Source organism: Scardinius erythrophthalmus (genome assembly GCF_964197995.2).
Source record: "Scardinius erythrophthalmus genome assembly, chromosome: 8".
In the NCBI taxonomy this organism is placed as follows: Eukaryota; Metazoa; Chordata; class Actinopteri; order Cypriniformes; family Leuciscidae; genus Scardinius; species Scardinius erythrophthalmus.
In genome coordinates, this window is record NC_138228.1 from 42,851,800 (window position 1) to 42,872,899 (window position 21,100).

The window sequence follows — 21,100 nt, forward strand, 5'->3', positions numbered from 1 at the left end:
TTAACATGTTAAATTTACTGCAAATTCATCCAACTATTTTAAAAGACTGGAATAAGAGCACCAACGCACACACAAAAAAATCCTTTTTATCAGTCAAATTCATTTAAAAATGTAAATGCAAACTCAACAGGTTTGAAATATGATCAGGAAGAGAAAAACACCCTTAATGAGAAGACGAGCACTAGACTGCTGCAGATTAGTGGGGAGATTTTCTATTCAGAATGCACAGTTGGAAAGAAAACTGAGAACATGATTCATTGTTTTAATCAATTGCCAGCCATAAAACGCAGTAATAATCTGCATCCTCATGCATTTATGCGCGCTCAATGGTGTTATCGTAAACTCCCGAGTCGTAATAAGTAGAACGTGGAAGTAGTTGTGCAAGTAGTCCATTGAGAGACCATTGAGTGCATAGTGAAAGATTCGTCAGTGTAAATTTATACAAGAAACTTACCCTCGGGTTCAGCGGGTGAGCCCAGAGAGTTGACCTGGAAGGGGCGGAAGGGCTTTCCTTCAAAGGCAGGAACCTCCATGCTCTCCTCAGAGGATACAGTGACATCAGGCTGAGACTCAGAGATGGAAGACAGGAACTGGTCCATATCTGCCTTTTGATCCTGCAGAAGTTCATCTTAATTGGTAGATACAGAGAGGAACAAGGTTAAAAACAGCAAATCACAGGAGGGAAGAGATGGAGGAAGGGATCTATCTCAAAACCATGAAGCAGTCAAAAATGCGATCAATTATCCATTATAAGGTTTCGTACTAGGCATTGGTAAAGATAAAAAAAAAAAAAAAAGACCCTTTCTAGTACTTCTCAAAACTTGCAAAAAAATTCTCCACGGAGTCTGGCTTAAAAACTACACATCTTCACACACTAGTGGGATTCTGGAGGAGTCTTGACCCAGTTCTGTCAAACCCCACATACTAGTCTCATCTCTTCTACACAATGCCACTGCTCCTCTCGTAAAATAAATGAAAAAGAAAAAAAAATATGTTAAGTGCAGAGTCTCTGGGAAAAGCTTCCAACTGAAACAAACAACACGGCACAACAAACGCTCCAGAACACTCTAATTTACTTTGATTGCGGTGAGATGTGCTCAAGCTGAGCAATAAAAAGAGTTGCCAAATTACACGCTTGTGTGTGTGCGCGGGTGTGCGTATGAGAGCTAATTACTGAAGTCAAGCTTTTCATACAGGTGTAATTATCTTGGCATCTGAGATGCAGAGAAATTCTGCAGTTTTTTAGGGGGCTAAAAGCTCACATCAGGACAAAAGAACATAAAATAGACCCAAAATCGTTGTACACTTTTATCCATGCTTTAGAGTGTTGCGTTTCTTAGTTGCTGTGAAAGCTGTTTTCCGAGCTCGTGTGCACACTAGAGAACCACATCAAGCAAGATAGTTTGATAAAGGGAGGTCTGGGTTTGGGTTCACATGAACTCCAGTACGGATCACGATTTATCTAAATGTAATTCAGCCTATCTTGCAGGAATGGATGGTTATTGATTATGTAAAATCTGTCTGTTTCAGTAACATCATTGCTGCTTGTCGCCACAGAAACAGAACAGTACAAATCTCTATTTTCTCCATAAGGACACTGATTTTTAGCAAGAATAATATGAACAAACCTTTTTAGTGATAATGTCATTGTCAAGAAAGACCTACCATGAGCTCCAGGATCGTTAAATGATATATGCTTCTGTTGAAGCCACAAGTTGAGATTGTGAGTTTAATCTTTAAATGTAAAAAAAATATATATTTTAAAGACGATTTTTTTTAAATATTTTTTCTTATGAAAAGTATGCGCAAATGAGATGTACTTAGAATAGGGACTGTTTAATTCCATGCTGACTTTAACAGGCAAAATACCAGTGAAGGACTACACTACCCATAATCCTGGAAAGAAATCTACCAATCAGAGAAGCCGTTGTCACTATGGAAAAGTAAACTGAGGGTTCAGCGGTGACCAGACATTCCCATAAATTATATATTAATCTAAACGCCGCACCCAGCAACATGAGCGGGTTTGGGATGTTTGCTAACAGTATATTAGCAATTTTGAGCTTTTTACCCCAAGCGAAGAATAAAACTTTGTTGTGAGTATATCGGGGCCTTGATGTAATAGAGTATCCTTAAACTCAAGTATTTTGCAATAATCTTCAATCTTATACCCAAATAGTTTTATATTGTAGTGTAGTTTCTGTTTACCTCATAAAATATTTTTTTTTTCAATTTACACATACTTCTTTTGTTTAAAATCGAAGTTTGCAATGTTGTGATTCATCTCAGAGTTGCACTTGAGTACTGCAAGCAAACATTTCACAATCTTGATTCCTTGCAGTAGATCTGTGGCAGACAGAAGCAGTGTATACTCCGTGTTCACTGTCAGTAGTCAAACCAAATGGACAAAAACAAGAGTAAAACATTGAGGCTGACACCACCTTCCGAATTGTTACCTAGCAACAGAAGACATTACCTGCCACTAGTACTCACTCTTACTCTTAAGTTCATGATGCAAATAAAATAATGTGACAAAAGGAAGTGGAATCAAATTATCAAGTGTTAAAGAAGCGAATGATTTAAACATTGTAACAAAAAAAATGGCTCTTAAATCAACTCCACCTACAAATACCCTGCAAATTCACATTTTTAACAAATTTCTATCATGAAGAGCATCTCTTTTTCTTCTCTCCAACAATAACCATCACACACCTAGTGAAGAAAGCCTAATTTATTTCATACTAAGTATACTACGAATCATATCAGTTTACATATTTACTGACATATCCCTTGAGACTTACTGATATAATTAAACTTTATTTGGAGTACTTCTTTATTGCACAATGCACACTTCTAAATATTAAGCCTAAAATGTGTTTTACTATCACTATTAGTAAGGATAGTATGATCTCTGTATAATATCAGTGTTTAAATGCAAGATATATAAAGTGTACATAAAGTATACTTGCAATCGTTCCACTTTAGCACAATCAAATATACTTAAGTATATCTTTAGTTGGATCCCAGCACTAAAGTGCATTAATTACAAAATTTGTTGTTCCAATCTAACTTTAAGTGCACCAATTTAGTATACCAAAAGTACAATTGCAGGGTATTTATATTAAGCACTGTACATAAATACGTAGATGTATTTGTGGTATACTTTCAAATGCTTTCATAATATATGTATTTCAAATACATATTCCTTTTCTTGTGAGTGTTTGAAAGAATTTTTTTTTCACCATTTTCCAAGCCACCACCCGGTTCCAGATTTCCACACTTACCAATCTCATCCTGGATCTCCTCTGCGACGTATGGCACCTTGTAGAGCAGAGAGAGGCTCTGGTTCATCCTCTCCTCAATCACCCGCAGGTGGGTCATCACCTAGGGAACACAGACACACACTTCTTAAACAGCGGTCGATTTATGCAAGATGATATTTAGAAAAAGACTCCATTCCACAAGACGGAACAGGTCTGTGGTTGTGTTAAAGGGCATGTAGCGTTGGATGGATGTAAATCAGAGAAACAAAAGCTTTGTGGCGATCTTAATGCGGAAATGCAGAGAAGAAACTGTGTGACTGTGTGCAGTAAATTGTCTGTGTATGAGCAACCACGCCTGTTCTTTTGTTGTCACTAAATTTGTGTGCAATGCTCGAAAACCAGCAACAGATGGCAATGAAGGGCTTGTGTGTGTGTGTGTGTGTGTGTGTGTGTGTATATATATGTATATATGTTTAATGACTGATATATATATACACACACAGAGACACGTATATTGCTCTAAAATGTCCTCGTAGACCGTCTAGGTGCCCGTCTGGACCTCAGAAAGTTCCTGCATACTGTATTTAGCTGTCGCACTGTTGGTTTAGGAAGTAAGAAGGTTTATGTTGGTCTGCCAGTCATACCTGGACTTCAACTCATTTGAGAGGAGTTGCCAAAATAGACCATTTCTCAAACACACCGTTCTATAAATCACAGCCGCACAAGCCGAACAGGTATGACTGCTATTTTTTAGCATTTAAAAAACCTACATGAGACTTGACAGTTGATAAAGGGATACTTCACCCAAACATGAAATTTTTGTCATTATTTACTTATCCTCATGTCATTCCAAACCTGTGTGTCCGTGGAGCACAAAAGTGGATATAAACATTTATACTGCACTGTTTCATACATATGAAAGCACAGGTTGCAAAAAAGGAACCTGTTCCAAAAAAAAAAGGATTGTAAAAGTCATTATACATTATGAGGGTGAGTAAATGATCATTTGGTCATTTTCATTAGGGTGAATTATCTCATTAAGTTCCATTCCATAAAAAAAACCAATCCTTTCAAGTTGAGCATATTCAGAGCCCAGATTCATGATCAAGAAGATTCATGAATCTTCTTAAGAAGGAAAATAATTAAGTAAGTTCGTACAAATGTTCTTAAGTGCATTTTTTTTTTTTTTCAAAGAAGAAATCTGACTTGATGGACTTTAACATGCCGTTTATTATAAATAGTTATTTTTCCTAGTATGAGTATTATATATCATATGTAGCTAGTGTTATTTTGTAACGCTTAATATTTGAAACAACCCAATAAATTCATAAAACATAAATTAAGACTTAATTAAGACATAAATTAAGTTTATTCTAACATTATGGCCTGGTTTCTCAGACAGGGCTTAGATTAAGCCAGGATTAGGCCTTAGTTCAATTAGGGCATTTAAGTGCCTTAATATAAACGTGAAAATGTTTTTTTTTTTTTTTTTTTTTAAATGGCACTGACATTTTAAGATTAGATTTCAGTTAAAACAGCTCAAAAATGCATTTTAGTCTGGAACTAGGCGTAAGCCTTGTCTGTGAAACCGGAGGTAAGAGGTTATTATAAAAACTAAATATTCTTAAATTAGAAAACAAGATGAAAACGGCAATTAAGAAGAATTTTCTTAAGAATGCTTTGAGCATTCTTCAGACCAAGAGGTTTGCCTAATTAAATCTGAAATAAACAGGAACTGCTATCAGTCATTAAACAAAAACACAAGATGTAAACTGTTGTGAATGTACACCTCTGGATCTGTGCCACGTCCCGTCTCCCATGACAAACATTCGTGCTGACTGAGGCCAGTCTGGAATGCAATTTATAGAGCCACGCCATTGGCTCAGACTCTGAAGTTACATCCAATCAAATCGCTAAGTGTGCTGTTACACAAGAGCAGTGCAGTGCTAATCTCTCATATAATGTTCGAACAGGAGAATCCAGTCATGCTAACTCACTAACGGACAATCCTCTCAACTGCTGAACACCGTACATATGCACAAAAAACACGTTCATTTACCAAGCTTAAATGGGAAGCGAGTTATTTCCGTGCCACCAGCAGCACCAATTAGAAAGGAGAAAAATACTCTGCCATCTACCATTGTTTATCACAGTTTTTACACCTCTTTGGGAAATCATCCATTAAATGGCTTATGGTCTTTGAATATTAAGTAGGGACCAAAAGGCAAGTAAAACTGTTATAAATTGGACAAAACTACGTAAGGTGAGAAAAGATCAAATGAAGTATTGGATTTAGCAATAAAGGGAGGCAGCTGGGGCGGCACTGACTTGGGACTTCATCTGGGCGGCCTTCTCAGGGTCCACGGCCAGGACGTGCTGGTAATGGCGGATGGTGTGCTGACGATCTTTATTCTCGGCACGCATGTACCTCTTCAGAGCCTGCAGGATACGGTGGGGCTGCGGAGACAGAGAGTGAGGAGATAAATTGACCACAAAGGAGAGAAAATAAAAGGCAGGGTGAGTCAGGTGGACGTCTCTTTATGAGTCGGCTGATCCGTGAATCAGCACTAGGATCAAAGAGCCGCAAGACAGAGAAATAACAAGAGGATTAGCAGAGATGCTGAAAACGCACCTGCTTGTGTGAGTCCGGCTCTGGCTCTCTTCGTGCAAATCATTTCAGGGGATTAAACATTACATAGGTGCCCGATTCAAATTAATATCTTAAGTAACTGAAGCCGCCCTCGCTGTTATGAGGTTTCAGCGGGATAATAGAGCACAGGTAATCTGCCACCATTAAATCACGCCGCACGGGGGAAAGACAACCATCGCCCATTAGAGACTTAAGCATGAGAAGTGTAATCTGGTCATTATGAGATGAGAACAATCCTTCAAGGAAGCACATATCTCTCAAAGTTCTTTGACTTACTCACAGAACTTGCAATAGATAAAAAATAATGCCATCCACACCTGGTATTAACATGCATCTCAAATGCATCTCCTTTTCGAAAAGTAATCGGTGGGTCAATACATTCACATGCAATTTATATATTCAATGACTCAAATACACTTGCTATGATCAACATGTTTATAATTTCTGAATTTAAATTCATTGTGATATTTTTTGGCAGGTATAAAGTCAACGCCAAAAATGTCAGGCTGAACTGTCCCGATATCAGGTTGAAGAAAAAAGAATACAACTTTGGAAAAATTCATCATATAAACTGATTGTGTCTCATCAGAAAATTTGGACTAAACTGTTCAATTCGTATGGATAGGTTTTACAATCTCTTTATAAACTTTTTGAAGCGTCAAAGTGTTCGTAGCGTAGCAGCCAATGGAGGGACGGAAAGCTCTCAGATTTCATAAAAAAGGTCTTCATTTGTTTTCCGAAGATAAACGAAAGTGTTACGGGTTTGGAATGACATAAAGGCGAGTAATTAATGAAAGAATTTTCCCCTATCCCTTTAACATGATTTGTAAACGGGGCAAAAGGTCATTGTTTGTTGTCTCACCTTGGGTGGATCAGCCTGCAGGGCGGCTAGGTAGTTCTCCAGAGCAAGACGGCGCCGATCGTTCAGCATTGCCTCTACCCGGGCAAGGTGAGTCTCCACCAGCTGCTGTTTCTCACTGGCTGCCTCCTCCTCCAGGGACTCCACCATAGCCTGGAAGTGCTGCAGAGAGAATAATAAAAAAACCATAAATAAACAGTCACATCTTGTACGAGATGTCCTCTGGCATGGAAGCTGAGGTTTACCTGGATCAGTGTCTGTCTCTCAGCTTTGGGCAGGTTCCTGGCCTGGCTCTCGGCCTCCTCCCACTCCTTCCTCACCTGATGGGAGCAACACATACAAAAAATTTGGGGCTCTGGTGACACAAATAAGGGCTGGACCTCAAGGGGCCAAACAGAAACAACTCTATAACAGTTGGGGATGTCACATGGCAACTCTCTTATCTAAATGTAAATGTGACCTCTCACTCACCCTCTCCATGCGGTTGCGGTGTCTGATCTCGAGTTGCTCCTTGGCCTTCTGGAAACGGCTGTGCTCTTTATCATCTGCTGGGGTCTCGAAGTACACATCCACATCATCTGTGGGTTGAGGAGTGGGCGGCACTGAGGAGAAGAAAGAGAGAGTTTGTAAATAGTGCGCATATAAGCCCTCTTCAAAACACTCGCTAGGCAGCATTTTTAGGCATCACAGGTACACTGCAGAAACGTAGGCTGTTGCTCATACCTACAAAACGTAAGGCAGGAATGCATGATTACTCTGTGAAAATGGCAATCCTGTAATGCACTGCGACAAGCTCAGAGAAAAGTTTCAGAGTTGAGGGAAATGTCTGTTAAAATGTACTTATTCAGTACTGAAAAGTATCCATAAACTTTTTACATCCAATTTTTGTGAGGCATGTATTGTGAGTTTATTGCCGTAAGAAGCTGTTAGCTCAGCAACATTATACTTAATAGTACAACAATAGTACAAAATTCCCATCCTTTTTATCCATAGGGAACTGATCATTAAAGACAGACCTACTGTGAGCGACGAGGTTGTTAATCAATGTTATTACACGGCTCTGTGGAATACTTGATTCTGATTGGTCAATCGCGCCATCCAGTGGTGGGTTATTCCCCGATAACAACCGCTTAAGACAGATGACACAGGCTCATCCGGGTAACTGAAGTTTTTTCTTTGTGGGAGTTTTGCGTTTGGTGAGCAAATGAAATATTAAAACTCAGTCAAAATCAGTTTAAAATCGTACCCGTTTGTTATTTTATAATCCAACAGTTTCATCTCAAATCAATATTTCTTATACCCATAATTATGTGTTAATATCCCGACTATTATGTGGCGAAATGCTGTGTAATAAGTGATTAGACTGTATACCGTATCCCTTTAATGTCCAGTTTGTTAACGTCTAGTTTGAACTTGCTGCGCTAGCAACTGCTCTCTCCACGGGGGCTTTGCGTTTAAAGACCTAATAAAATATTATTTTGACTTCAGCCGGTTGCTATCTCAGAATAAAACATGACAAGGATGATCAGGAAACATCACTATGAAAGATGCTTTCTTTACCGGTTTCTCATCACTATCATTTTTGTTGTGTTTATTTTTACTGAAAGGAAAGCGTGGAATGTTCGCTAACAGGACACCGTATTTCAAACTTCTTTTTACCCCCATTTTTTTAATATTATTTCCCATTTACTTATTCTATTTTTTATTTTTATTATCTATGTCCTGTCACTGTCATTCTGTTTGTACATTCATTTTGTCTGTTTGAGTATATCGGGGCCTTTAGGGAGCTCACTATCTTTTGGAAAAGAGCTATAGAGACCAATTTTTTTAAACACATTTACAGACAGATAGACAGATCAACAGATAGGTCCAAAGGAAGCAAAGGAGGAGCAGCCAACAAAACGGAGACCACTAAGATCAAACCAGGGGAGAATAAGCTTCCCACAGAGAGCTATGACTCTGGAGATGGCTCTGTAATTCCCCTGATTCTGAGAGAACCAGACAGTCCTTCATTTCCCATTCCTTTCATCCAGTCCTCTGAAAAGCGCTCTTCTGACAGAACTGCTCCCCCTTAGCATTTATCTTAATAGTTACTGCACAACTCAGCACGCTATGATCAAGATACGAGCTAAAATCAGTTTTCCTTAGTATACAGATGACAAGGCCGACTTGACTTCCCATAAGGCTGTGCACAAAAGGCAACATCAGACATGCATATTGATTAGAACAAGCAGTCTACAGCATCTATACTAAAAAGAGGACAGGAGAAACCTTGAATCATGAAGGTTACCATGATAAAAAAAGATCATATTAAATCCATCAGTTCATGTTGCCACAAGAACACATGGATGATGGTTTCTACTCCTACACAAATCAAATACACTGGCAGATTAGTAATAGAAAAAAGACACAAACGAAAGCAAAGACGGCGTAAAAAGGGATGGGACACAGCACTGCACAAGCAGAAATAACAGGAAAAAGAACACTAGACTTAATTAGATCAGATTAACTGATTAACAGATTGGCCTCAGGTGATGTTTTGCTTTAACAAAATGCAACAAAAATATTAATCCTGAAAATTAATAATAATAATAATAATTAAATCATGTAAAATAAATTAGAATTAAAATGAATTGTTCGTTAATTAGCCTGCAAAGTGTTCACGGTTGTAAAGCAACACAGAAAATTGCATTGATATAGAACGTACAGTGAGCATTTCTAATGACTGACTGCGGCTCATCCAATCAGAATTTTAAGTCTCAAACATTCGTTTCCAAAGGCTGCATTTAAAACAGTTTAAAGCAGGCTGTTTAGGTACACTAACACAGTGTTAGTATCATGAGAGAAAGCAAGGAGAAGGAGCAGGGTGGAGCGGAAGGGGGCGGAGTCCTTGATGACGAGTGTGACTTACTCAAACGTTTGCACACGGCCATGCAGTATTCCTCCGAGTCGAAATTGTTGCGGTTGCCGGCACAGCCTCCGTAGATGAAGCGCACACACTTCCTCTGCTGTATGTCGAAGTGCCAGCGAGGCTTAGAGGCGCGGCAGGGGCCGGTCTCCGCCTCCAGAGAACACACAGCTAACACAGGAGGGGAGGCGCAGTTAGAGCCTCCAGCCACCAGGGGCAGCAATCAGTAATGCCCTTGCACTATAGAGCGCAACAGGGGGACACCGGGATTTTGCCGAGACAGACATGTTCCTAGATACATATTTTGTTGATCCTGGAGCAACATTCCTGTCTGAAAATTTTGTCCTAACCCTATCCCTAATCATAAACCTAACCGCACTGATAACTTCTGCCTAAAATCAGAGGGGAATGACACTGATGTAGAAGCACTTAACCCTGGTTGTAAGCCGAAATTTGGCATCAACTGTAAACTTTTCCCTCAAATCTGATTGGTTGATTGGAATGTTGCTCCAGGATCAACAAAGATGTTGATCCAGTAACATGTTGGACCACAATAGTGGCCGCACACTTTTTCAGCGGCCTTGGGTCCAGACGTATTTTTCCTTTTTACTTTCTCCATAGATAACCATTACGATAACTACATTAGTGTCCATACCAATGGACAATAACCTCCTGTTTATTATAAGCTGACTGCAGTTATGACTGTTAATCGCTCAAACTCTTTGAAGTCATGTGGATTCTGATTGGCTGTCAAAAAATTATATTGTTCGTCAGTGTTGTTATACTGTTATAGCAATATAACTTTGTTAGCACTGTTATTGCTGTGGTGTGGACTTCGCTTTCCTTAAATAACTAGAATAGTTATTAAAACTTTATAGTTATATTTTTATAAACTTGCATGAACAGCCCTTTAGTATAAAATCAATGAACTTCACTGCAAAATATTCAGTTACATACAAATGTATAACAAGTTTGAGAGCGTAGGGAAATTCAATTGATTACATGTTTCATGACCAGTGGGCACTGCTGACCCCTACCATAATTTTGTTTCCATGGTAACAGCGACTTCTCTGATTGGTGCGTTCATCTTTATCAGGATTCTGAGTAATGTCATTCAGGCTATAGCATGCAGATTAAAAAAAAAGTTTGTGTCTGACGTGTGGCTTTAACAGTGCAATATATCTCTTCTTAATCTTGCAAGCTTTATACATTATTGTTAAAAATAAGTCTTTATGGAGAAAACAAATTCGATTTTTTACTTCTGGAACCCGACTGTTGCGCTATATAGGGTGTACAGACAATGGCAAACAATAAAGTGTATAATTAACTTCAGATATAACGTAAAAAAATAACTGTAAGCCTCTATAGTGAACAGGACCAGAGATATGCATCAAATGAGCTGCTGTAATTGGACGCATTGTGGCAGTCAGGAAATAAATAAAGGAAACCGAGTGTTACTGACCTTCCACTTCCTGCAGAGTTTTGTCAGCATCCTGGCTCTCTGGCACCACAGCTTTCTCTTTCTTCTCCTCCTTTTCCTCACTGTCTCGGTCCTCCTCTTCATCCTCGTACACGTAGTGGTAGTCCTCCTCATCTCCGTCATCCTCCTGCTCCTCCTCTTCGTCAGCGGGGTCCTCCTGAGTGGGCGGCTCGTTGGCAACAGGCTCGCTAAAAACGAGATAAAAAGACAATGAACATGATTGAGTGAACGTTAAATCTTTTTTGGTATTTTTGCATTTTTAAAAAAAAAAAAGTAAATAGAAGCAGCACCACAAACCACGTCCTACTCATCATTTGAAATAGTATAACTGCCAAAACAACCTTTTAAATAAAGTAACTATATTGAAGCTCTTTAAACTGGCGATATGTTTTTATGAGCAACTTGAATATTTTTCACAATTTAGGCCGTGATCCACTGGAAAGTCATGCAGGTTTGGAAAGAATTGAGGGTGAGAAAATGACAGTGTTATTATTGTTCACTAGAACTTAAACCATAAAAAAACACTTTCATTACTTAAAAAAAAAAAAAAGAATATTATCTGAAAAAAAAAGAAAAGAAAAAGAATTAGACTTGTTTTATTTCAGCTAGTTGCCAAGGAAACATTTCTCATTTCCATTTAGTGCTGAAAGTACTTACATGTAACCCAAACTGTTAACACTTTACAATAAGATCTCATTTAGTAACATTAATTAATGCATTAACAAACATAAGTTATTAATGAGCAATACATGTTTATAGCATTTATTATCCTTTGTTAATGTTAGTTAATAAAAAAGTGCATGTTCATGTTAGTTCACAGAACATCAACTAGTGTTAACATACAACTTTTTTTCTTAACAACGTGATAGTAAATGTAGATATTACACAAACTAAGACTAATAAATGTTGTAGAAGCATTGCTAATTTTTAATTCACCTTTACTAATGTAGTTAACTAATTTTAATAATTGAAACCTTATTGTAAAGTGTTAGCCTAAAACTAAAACTAAAAATATGTATACATATTTTTAATAATTAAATATATATATTTTTTTATGTAAATAATACAAATTACAAAAACAATTGCTAAAACTTTAAAATGAAAGTGCCTCTATTATACGTAGAAGTGTCACACAGTGGGATTCGAAATACAAACGATTTGTTTAGACGGTTCAGAGTCGATTCTTTCTTTTAGGAGACAATAACTTATCGTGCACTTTCGACTTAACAACTTTGCAGAACGTTTACATTCACAAAAATCTAATTCAAAATATTTACAAAAACTATAATAGTACATCAATGACAGTAAAAATGTCCTATCCACAGAAAAATCTGGAAAAAAGAATGAGGAGGCATGACAAAGAACTGACAGAAGCACAGTGTGATGAGAGGGAAGGAGAACATAGGAAACAGAGGGAGGGGAGGAGAACAGGTTGGAAGTTTTATGATTTATGGAAGTGAAATCAAACAGCTGTCAGAGGTCAAAGGCATGGCACTCGAAAATATCCAGATGGTCAACCTAATTTATCCTACACAAACGCACACACGGCGTATGCTGTCACACATACAATTTTTCAGCTACTGCTTCTCAAATGATAAGACACGACAGGTCACAGTCATACTGATACATCATCCTTTGATAAGTGTGCCAGAGGCGTTTGCTCTGAGGCGCTCAGTGAGGCTGTGCATTTTTCAGAAATTTGGATACGTAAATAATTGACAAAAGAAAAATGATGTTTTGTGAATGAGCCGGTGTTTAACACCAATCTTAAATTGGACCTCCACGCCTGAGACTTTGTTTAATGATGATTTGTTGGAGCTGATAGCCTCGTGGGCAGCGCCGACATATAACGCCGTTGCTCGGGCCACCCGAATTCGACAGATGTATTATAATATTGTTTTGTTGATAGTGCAAGTTAAATTGTGATAAATAAAAGGTAGCCTAAATTAATATTCTTTAACTCAGAAACCACAAACTAACATCGGACTAAGAAACCAAACTCGAGAAGTTTGAGAAGGACCACATGCATGTCAACTAACACCACATTACCTCTCCTCTACTGCTTCATCATCTTCATCTTCATCCTCATCCTCAATGACTGGCTCCTCCACCTCCTCATTCTCATCATCTTCCTCCTCATCATCAAGCTCTTTTGAGGGTGAAGCAGGAGGTACGGGCTCCTCGGGACGAGTAGACGGGCAGCAGACGTATTCAGTGCCGTGGAACTTATCGATGCCACAGGGAAGCAGCATGCCATAGCTGTGCAGGACCATGTTTCCCTTAGAACAGGCCTAGATGGAGAGAGACACAGAGAGAGTCAAGATATCCGATTCAATTAGAGCAAATGTGGTTTGAAAGGCCAGTCTGCTGTGTAAGAACAGCCCGAAGAAATTCAGCAGATCCCTTAAATGTCTGTCCCGGGATCAGTGGAGTCAGCGCACGGAGATGCTTTCAGAATGCACACACAGAGAATGAAAGACGGCAGCTTGGAGTGCTTTACAGTATGAAAAGAACTGACCACGTACACACTGAGGCTAAATTTGGTTCTGTACACCAAGTTTACAGCATTCTGCATCCAAATTCATTCGCGAAGAAGATAGTGAAGACAGTATCTATCTGTGATGGTCAAAACACAGCTGTGAGATGCCTAAACATTGCTATAGTTTTCACAAGGAGTAGGCGGTATGATGGTAGAAATGTGTCACCTGCTGGAGATTCTGCTGTCTTTTATTATTTGCACGCGAGAACGACAAGATCCTCAAAGTGAAGCTGATGTCAGATTTATTCAGTTGTTATGAATCTTATCTTTTGGTTTCACCCATCAAAATGAATTAAAGTTAAAATGAAAAAAATATAAATAAAATTAGATGAAATGTATTTCATTTGCAAAGTATTTACTCTCAAGATTATCCACACAAAAAAAAAGGTATTACCAGATGACTATTAAATAAATAAACAAACTATTTTTAAATTGAATTTCTAGGAAGAATGATGTACTACTGTTTAAAAGTTTGGGGTCAGTAAGAAATCAGTTCTATTATTCAGCCAGGATGCATTCAATTTGTAAAATGTGCTAGATTAGTAAAGCCTTTTTATTGTTACTAAAAACATCTATTTCAAATAAAAGCAAGCACAACTGTTTTCAACGCTGACAATAATCAGAAATGTTTCTTGAGCATCAAATCCGGATATTAGAATAATTTCAGTGTGACACTGAAGACTGGAATAATGATGCTGAAAATTCAGCTTTGCATCACAGGAATTAATTACATTTTTAAATATATTCAAATTATATAAAAAATGATATGAAATTGTAATAATATTTCACAATATCGTTGTTTTTACTGTATTTTTGATTAAATAAATGCAAGCTTGGTGAGCGAGACTTCTTTCAAAATGATTGAGAAATCTTATTGAACCCAAATTTTTGATCAGTAGTGTATGCGTCTAAAATTGTTGTCTCATTATGCAGATTCTTCATTGACGTTTTTTAACATTAACGACACATCAAAAACATCCAAACAACGCAACCTCAGGAGAGAATAAACAAGCATTAGATGTAGAAAAACAAAAGTTCTGTAAAAAATGTTCTGTATGGCCCTTTGATTTCAGCAATGTGGAAAACATGGATGGAATCTTGGAATCCAGTCATGAAAATGGAATTTACAGTATAACACGGAATGTCACAGAATTTGGCAGATTTTGGATGAATAAATCAAAAGTAGGGCTGAAAAATAAACAGATCGTGATATAGACTAGTGTTTGTGAATATAAAAGAGTGAAAAGTCTGCTATTTAAATATGAATTCTGCAAGTTCTGCGTGTCTGTGTGAATGAATGCAGCACTTTTGTCTAATAAACATTTTTATAAATGATTAAACTGTTGGTTAAGTTGTATGAATACAATTGATTAGATGTTTTGATTATCCAAATTTTATTAAACCATTAATATGGAATGGAATAAAAAATTAAAAATTAATTTAGGAAAAAACAAAACTAATTTCATAAGACTCTAAAATATATATATTTTTTGTTAAAACTTTAATAAATTGTTACATTTATTTGATTATAAATTTCATGATTTCAATTAATTAGACATGTTATTGATAACCACATTTACTTAAACCATTAAAACAGAATTCAGAAAATTTGAATGAAATATTATTTTGGAAAAAACTTCTTTTACTGGGCCCTAGTTTTGTCACTGTGACCAAAAGTTGAGTTGTTTCAACGACCACTGAAAATTTCAGTGAGGCGATTGTAACTGTGCTTTCAGCAATTCAATTTACCGAATTCCAATTTCAAACTGACACGGCTCCTTCCGCGTCTTAAACATTTCTTACACATGTCGAAATCTCATTAGTCCCAAAGCTAACTTCAAAAATCTGTATATCAAATTTCAAACATGTTCATTGCCAACAATTCTGTTGCTTTGCATAGCATCTTCGCGTTTATTGTGGACAGACACATATCTTGTTGAGTACATGTATTATGTGATAAGCAGTGTATGTCTGTGGAGCTGGAAATGATGTCTTACCTCTTTGGCCACACCGTGCCACTGCTGATGACTCACACACATGTCCATACGCTCCTTGTGGAAGAATTTACATTTGTCTGGCACCAGGAGGACATCACTCACGAATTCCCCAACTGAAAACATAAAAACAAACAGCACGCAGATTATTGGCAAGGCTGAGGCTTTAACATCATGCAGCTGGTACATGCAAACAGAAAACATCTAACACCCACTAACAAAACAGAATTGCAAATTCGGGACAGCAAATAACAACACAGCTCAATAATTCATCAACACATGGTCTTTTGCATTCTATAATGAGCATTTTACAACTAGGGCAAGTGGCATCTGAACAGACATCTGGTCAGTACCAAAAGACAGAACAAAGATCTGGCGTGCACATGCATCCACAGCAGAGAGAGCAAATAGCAGCAGGAAGTCTTGCCGCGTTCTTTAAAGAGAACGGTGTAATTCTTGCTCATATCAAGTTTAACATTCCTGGGGAGCGTGAACAGTGCGTTGCTTCTGATTGTTCGAGTGATGTGACATATTAATACTGGCTCAACCAATGGTGTGAGTTTTGGGTGGGACTACCTATTTCTCTGAACAATGTCAGATTGGGGGTGCAGAAAAACTAACACTGTATATGTAATTAATATGCATGTAGGAATTAGTGCTGCGTGTTTAAGTGGGAAAAATCTAATTGCGATTATTCTAATAAAAACTGCTATTGAGATTTAAAAAAAATCTCAAGATCCAGAGTTATCTGTGCTTGTTTGCAGGGTTGCACAATTTAAACAACTGTCTAAATTTCTTCATTTTTAAATGTTAAACCATCAAACTTTTATTTTTGTGGGAAACCACCGGGAGTCCTTAAATCTTCTCTTTTTTTGATGTGCTTCTCATTACAAGTATGGGAAGATGATTAGTGTATGTTGAGCTCCCAAACACACGTTAAAGCGACCCAAACTCAGAGCAGACGCAGAGATGGAGTTCATGTGGAGAAGCATTTACTGTGAACCGAGAAGATCTGAGACCCTAAAAACACCAGATCATGAGCTGCTCACGTGTAAAAGAACACAGTCCTGCGCTTCACTCTGAAACTCGCAGCGCATATATTTATTTCATTAAATTGCAGCCTTTGTGATTTGATAAATCGCACTAGGCTATATAACAATTTGGGTTTTATTTCAATGAACCGTGCAGCCCTAGTAGGAATGCACAGAAATGTTTGGCCAGTGAAAGAAGAAAATAGGCGAAAATCTTAGAATTGCTCATCTCAGTTGAGTTTGTCAATATTACAAAAATCAACACTAGCCGCGTTTCCATTACCCTTCAAATTGCAAAAATTGAAATTGCGAATTGAAAATACGCCTAATGGAAACACGTCAATTTCACAAAAACTTTACGCTCGCATTAGGTGGTTTTTCGGGCAATTTGAAAAAGAAATATTTAGCAAAACTGCAATGGAAACAGTTTTTGTGCATTTACAGGTCACCAGGCGTAGATGACGTGGTATGAGTTCTTTATTAAATACATAAAAGACAAAATAATTCCAGGAACTCTGGTTTCTAAACCTCAAATAAACGCCACAATAAATACCTCGAAGCAGAAATGAGGGAGAAACACCCAGAAACACCTCATATGTGGCGCTCACAAGTATAAGGGACTTTCCTTACCATTAATGCTTGGAAAACACACATACATCTCTCCTTCGATTAATAATAATGGGCAGTACGGTGGCTGGGATATACATAAACCTACCAACGTCCGTTGCCATGATTTTTGGAATGACTTTACTTGTTGTGAGAGGAAAAAATGAAGTTTTAGTCGCATAACATCGGTTAATGGAAACGCTGTCATTTCGCAATAGTTTTTTGTCGACATTTAGAAAAAAAACTGCAGTAAAAATTATTTTACAGTCTTAGTTTTGATTTTTTAAATTGAATTAACCTATATGTTATTGTATAATCACATCAAATGAAGACAGTTAGTAAAATCACTTATGACAAATCGGTCCTAAATTTTTTGATGTAAGATATTTTTCAATCTTATTTTGATTCTTTAGGATTCATTTTTGGGAGAGCTGTGCCTTTAAGGAAATCAATTTGCACTAAACAAGAGTTAATGCATAAATTAAACAGGAAAGGGAGCGTGTGAGCAAGTGAGTGACAGCTGAGGAGCTCAGATGCCATCAGACAGGCCAGCATGGGATTGTGTGCCATATGCAGGAGAGTTATTACAGAGCTGATTTCAGGACAGCTGGGAGGCCAATCCAACCTCTGAGCCTGAACGACAGAGAGAGAGAGAGACTGAATCGTTTAATGACCAGAAGTCTGTTCACAATAGAAGAGGATTGTGACTGTCCACAAACTGCTCATTTAGCCTTTACCACAAAACAGGCCTAGGGCCAAATCAGCCTGAAACCAGAGAGCAGAGGAAGTGCGGACAGGAGAGAAAGAAAAGGCCAGTGTTTTGGAAAATGAGAGGGTTTGGAGGAAAGAACTGGAAATAGAAGAGAACACAGTTGTTCAAACCAAAGCCTCTCCACACCGTATATAAAACTCAAACATGCAAAAAATCATCCCATCGGCCCTCAGGGGCCGAGTCGACTAAAGTCCTTACATAACTGAACACAGCATCTTATTCACATTAACCTAATGATCAAACTCTGCACTGCGATTAAATACCTGCTCTTGCCATTGAGACCAGTAGAGGTTTGTTACAGATTCAAAACAACAAGCTGTCGATCATCACAGAACATAACTTCCTTTCCAATGTCCCTTGCGCATAAGGTTTACTGGCTTTAAGTGTAATGACAGGAGTCTGTTAGAACAAATGAGGTAATCACAGTAGTCTCATGCTAGCACATCTACAGTAAGTGGATATGTATTCATATACTTGTCTAATAGGTTTCCATTGTAAGTGCATTACTGTAAACGATTTCTGCTTGTTTTTACAAGCTGACGGGTGAGTCAAAAAAAATTTCTGTGGCAATCGACAGCATGTCACAGATGCCGTCGATAAAGCTTAACTTGTATTGAACCCGGAATGTTCACAACACAATCTGCTCTGCTGAAAAACCGTGTGGGTGATTCAGGAATTACATTATTTTTTTTACAGCTGCAGTAGAAAAAGCAGAAAATAAGTCCTGACAGCGTCGGTAGGGCTGCTCGACTGCAATAAACGAGGTATTGCATTGATATCATGTGAAGAGCGAGGCAGAGAAGCAGAGAAGCGCAGCATTCTGCCTCTACAACTACACACATAAAACTACCAGAGAGGAAATGGGAAATACACATTTTTACAAAATACTATGCATATACACATATACATATATACTGTGTGTATATGTATATACACATACACATACGTGTGTGTGTGTGTGTGTGTGTGTGTGTGTGTGTGTGTGTGTGTGTGTGTGTTGTGTATGCGTGTGTATGCGTGTGTATGCGTGTGTATGCGTGTGTATATATATATATATATATATATATATATATATATATATGTATATGTATGTATATGTATATGTATATGTATATGTATATTATATATATATATATATATATATATATATATATATATATAAACTTTTGTGTTAGATGCGATTCTTTTTTTATAGCCCTAGTAATTATAGATGTAAAGATAGTTTTACTACATATTATATTGCATATATTGTGCATGTTTTTTTTATTTTTGCTGTAGACAACAATACATTGTTGACCTCACTATGTTTGAGATTTCAGCAAGTTCCATCCAGTTATTTCTGAAACAAACATATTGTTATCTGGCATTGTTTAAAATCTTATTGTGGAAAAAAAAAACTTTTGACAAACTTTTTGGCATTTTTGAATAAATGTGTCAAGAAGGAGACCACGGATAAAAACTGCTCTTTCTATACTGCACATTTTGGCATATTCAAAAAAATTATCCGTTTAAGCTCCCTGGACAAAATAACAGCATTCTAGTTTGGAACAATGATGATGAACAACAACAACAAAAATTAATTGTTGGATAAACAATTCCTTTGAAATCATAATTTCATTTATTTGGGTCAGACACAAAAAAAGAGTGATTGATGAAAAGAATATGAAAAAAAGCTTTCAAATGCCAAAAAGCAGGACGGCACGTGGAATGACTCATTTGTGCGCCCATGTAATCCCTGATTTTCCATTTTATACTCAACAACTGTGCATAAATTTGACTAAACTGCAGGCTCACGACATGATCAAAAAGCTCTTAGATGATCCAACAAAGGCTGGAAAAGAAGCATATTATAGTTGATAAGAAAGAGACAAAGGGAGGAAAAAAAATGCTATAAAGAGGAACGACACAAAAGGATTGAGGCCAGCTGCTTTCAACTTCATAGTTTATAGCCCAGTTTCTCTGCTCTGTCCCAGACCCACATCAAAGATTTATGACTATTACACATTAAATGCAGTATTATCTCTCTAAAAACGATTTCCCCATCTTCTTTCCATTTTATCTCCAGTTGTATCGACTAGACGCTTCGGCCAGGATGGAATCTGCCCGCATTTGTGTCTGAGAAACACTAGCATCAAATGAACCAGTTTAACCTTCAGAGAGCTGAACATTGCTGATGTTTCTGTGGAGCTGTTGATGTAGCACAATCCTGCCTGCTAAAGAGCTGTTTATCTCAGCACTACCTTGCATTTGTATCATTCAGGACTATTAAGGCTAAAGAGTGAAACGCTCAGCAACTAAACAAACCCAAACAAAATACTGGAAAACGTCTGCTGACTGCCCATTAGGAGTTAACCTCGGCTGAAATGAATCAATCCGGTGCTTGAAAGTGAAGAGCTAATGGTCAAACATGAGCTCTGCTCTCGGTCGAACAGAACGGCTCTGAAAACTTGAAATTTCGCTCGCGGATGTAATTACTGAGGTCATATATACCTCATTATCTTTTGTTTGAGGAAACAAACTAAAAAGATCAATGAAACACAGACTAAACAAACCTTTAAAAGGTTAGTTCACCCAAACTCAGTCATCATTTACTCACTCATGTCATTCCAAACCCAGAAGCGTTTGTTCATCTTCATAGCACAAATGAAGATATTTTTATTGAAACCTGAGATTTCTGTCCCATCCACCAAAATATTGATGCTTCAAAAAAATTTATAAAGACATTGTAAAACACTTTACCATGATTGATGCGCTTTATGTATGTGCGTTGTTCGATGTTTCGTTCAGTCTTATGGATTTAGAACGACATGAGGGTGAGTAAATAACAGAATGTTTTGGCTTTAAAGTAGTTTGCACTCTTCTGTCATTCCAAACCAATAAGACTTTTGTAAAACATAAAAAGAGAAGTTTTGAATAATGCTCACGCTGCTCTTTTCCATACGATACCATGCATCTCTTACACTTTAAAGGACAAGTTCGGTATTTTACACTTAAAGCC

General features: G+C 37.5%; 1 protein-coding gene across 1 annotated transcript in view; it reads right to left on the bottom strand.

Moving 5' to 3' along the window:
- Positions 1-21,100, bottom strand: part of aplp2 (amyloid beta (A4) precursor-like protein 2) — an 80,197-nt gene that overhangs the window by 14,689 nt on the left and 44,408 nt on the right. Inside the window, exons 4-13 of the mRNA XM_081371741.1 lie at positions 15,697-15,809; positions 13,210-13,451; positions 11,143-11,348; positions 9,684-9,851; positions 7,244-7,374; positions 7,018-7,092; positions 6,776-6,934; positions 5,592-5,720; positions 3,285-3,384; positions 455-628 (exon numbers count right to left, since the gene is read on the bottom strand). Coding sequence (XP_081227867.1) covers positions 455-628; positions 3,285-3,384; positions 5,592-5,720; positions 6,776-6,934; positions 7,018-7,092; positions 7,244-7,374; positions 9,684-9,851; positions 11,143-11,348; positions 13,210-13,451; positions 15,697-15,809 — 1,497 coding nt within the window. The remainder of the gene's footprint in view (positions 1-454; positions 629-3,284; positions 3,385-5,591; positions 5,721-6,775; positions 6,935-7,017; positions 7,093-7,243; positions 7,375-9,683; positions 9,852-11,142; positions 11,349-13,209; positions 13,452-15,696; positions 15,810-21,100) is intronic.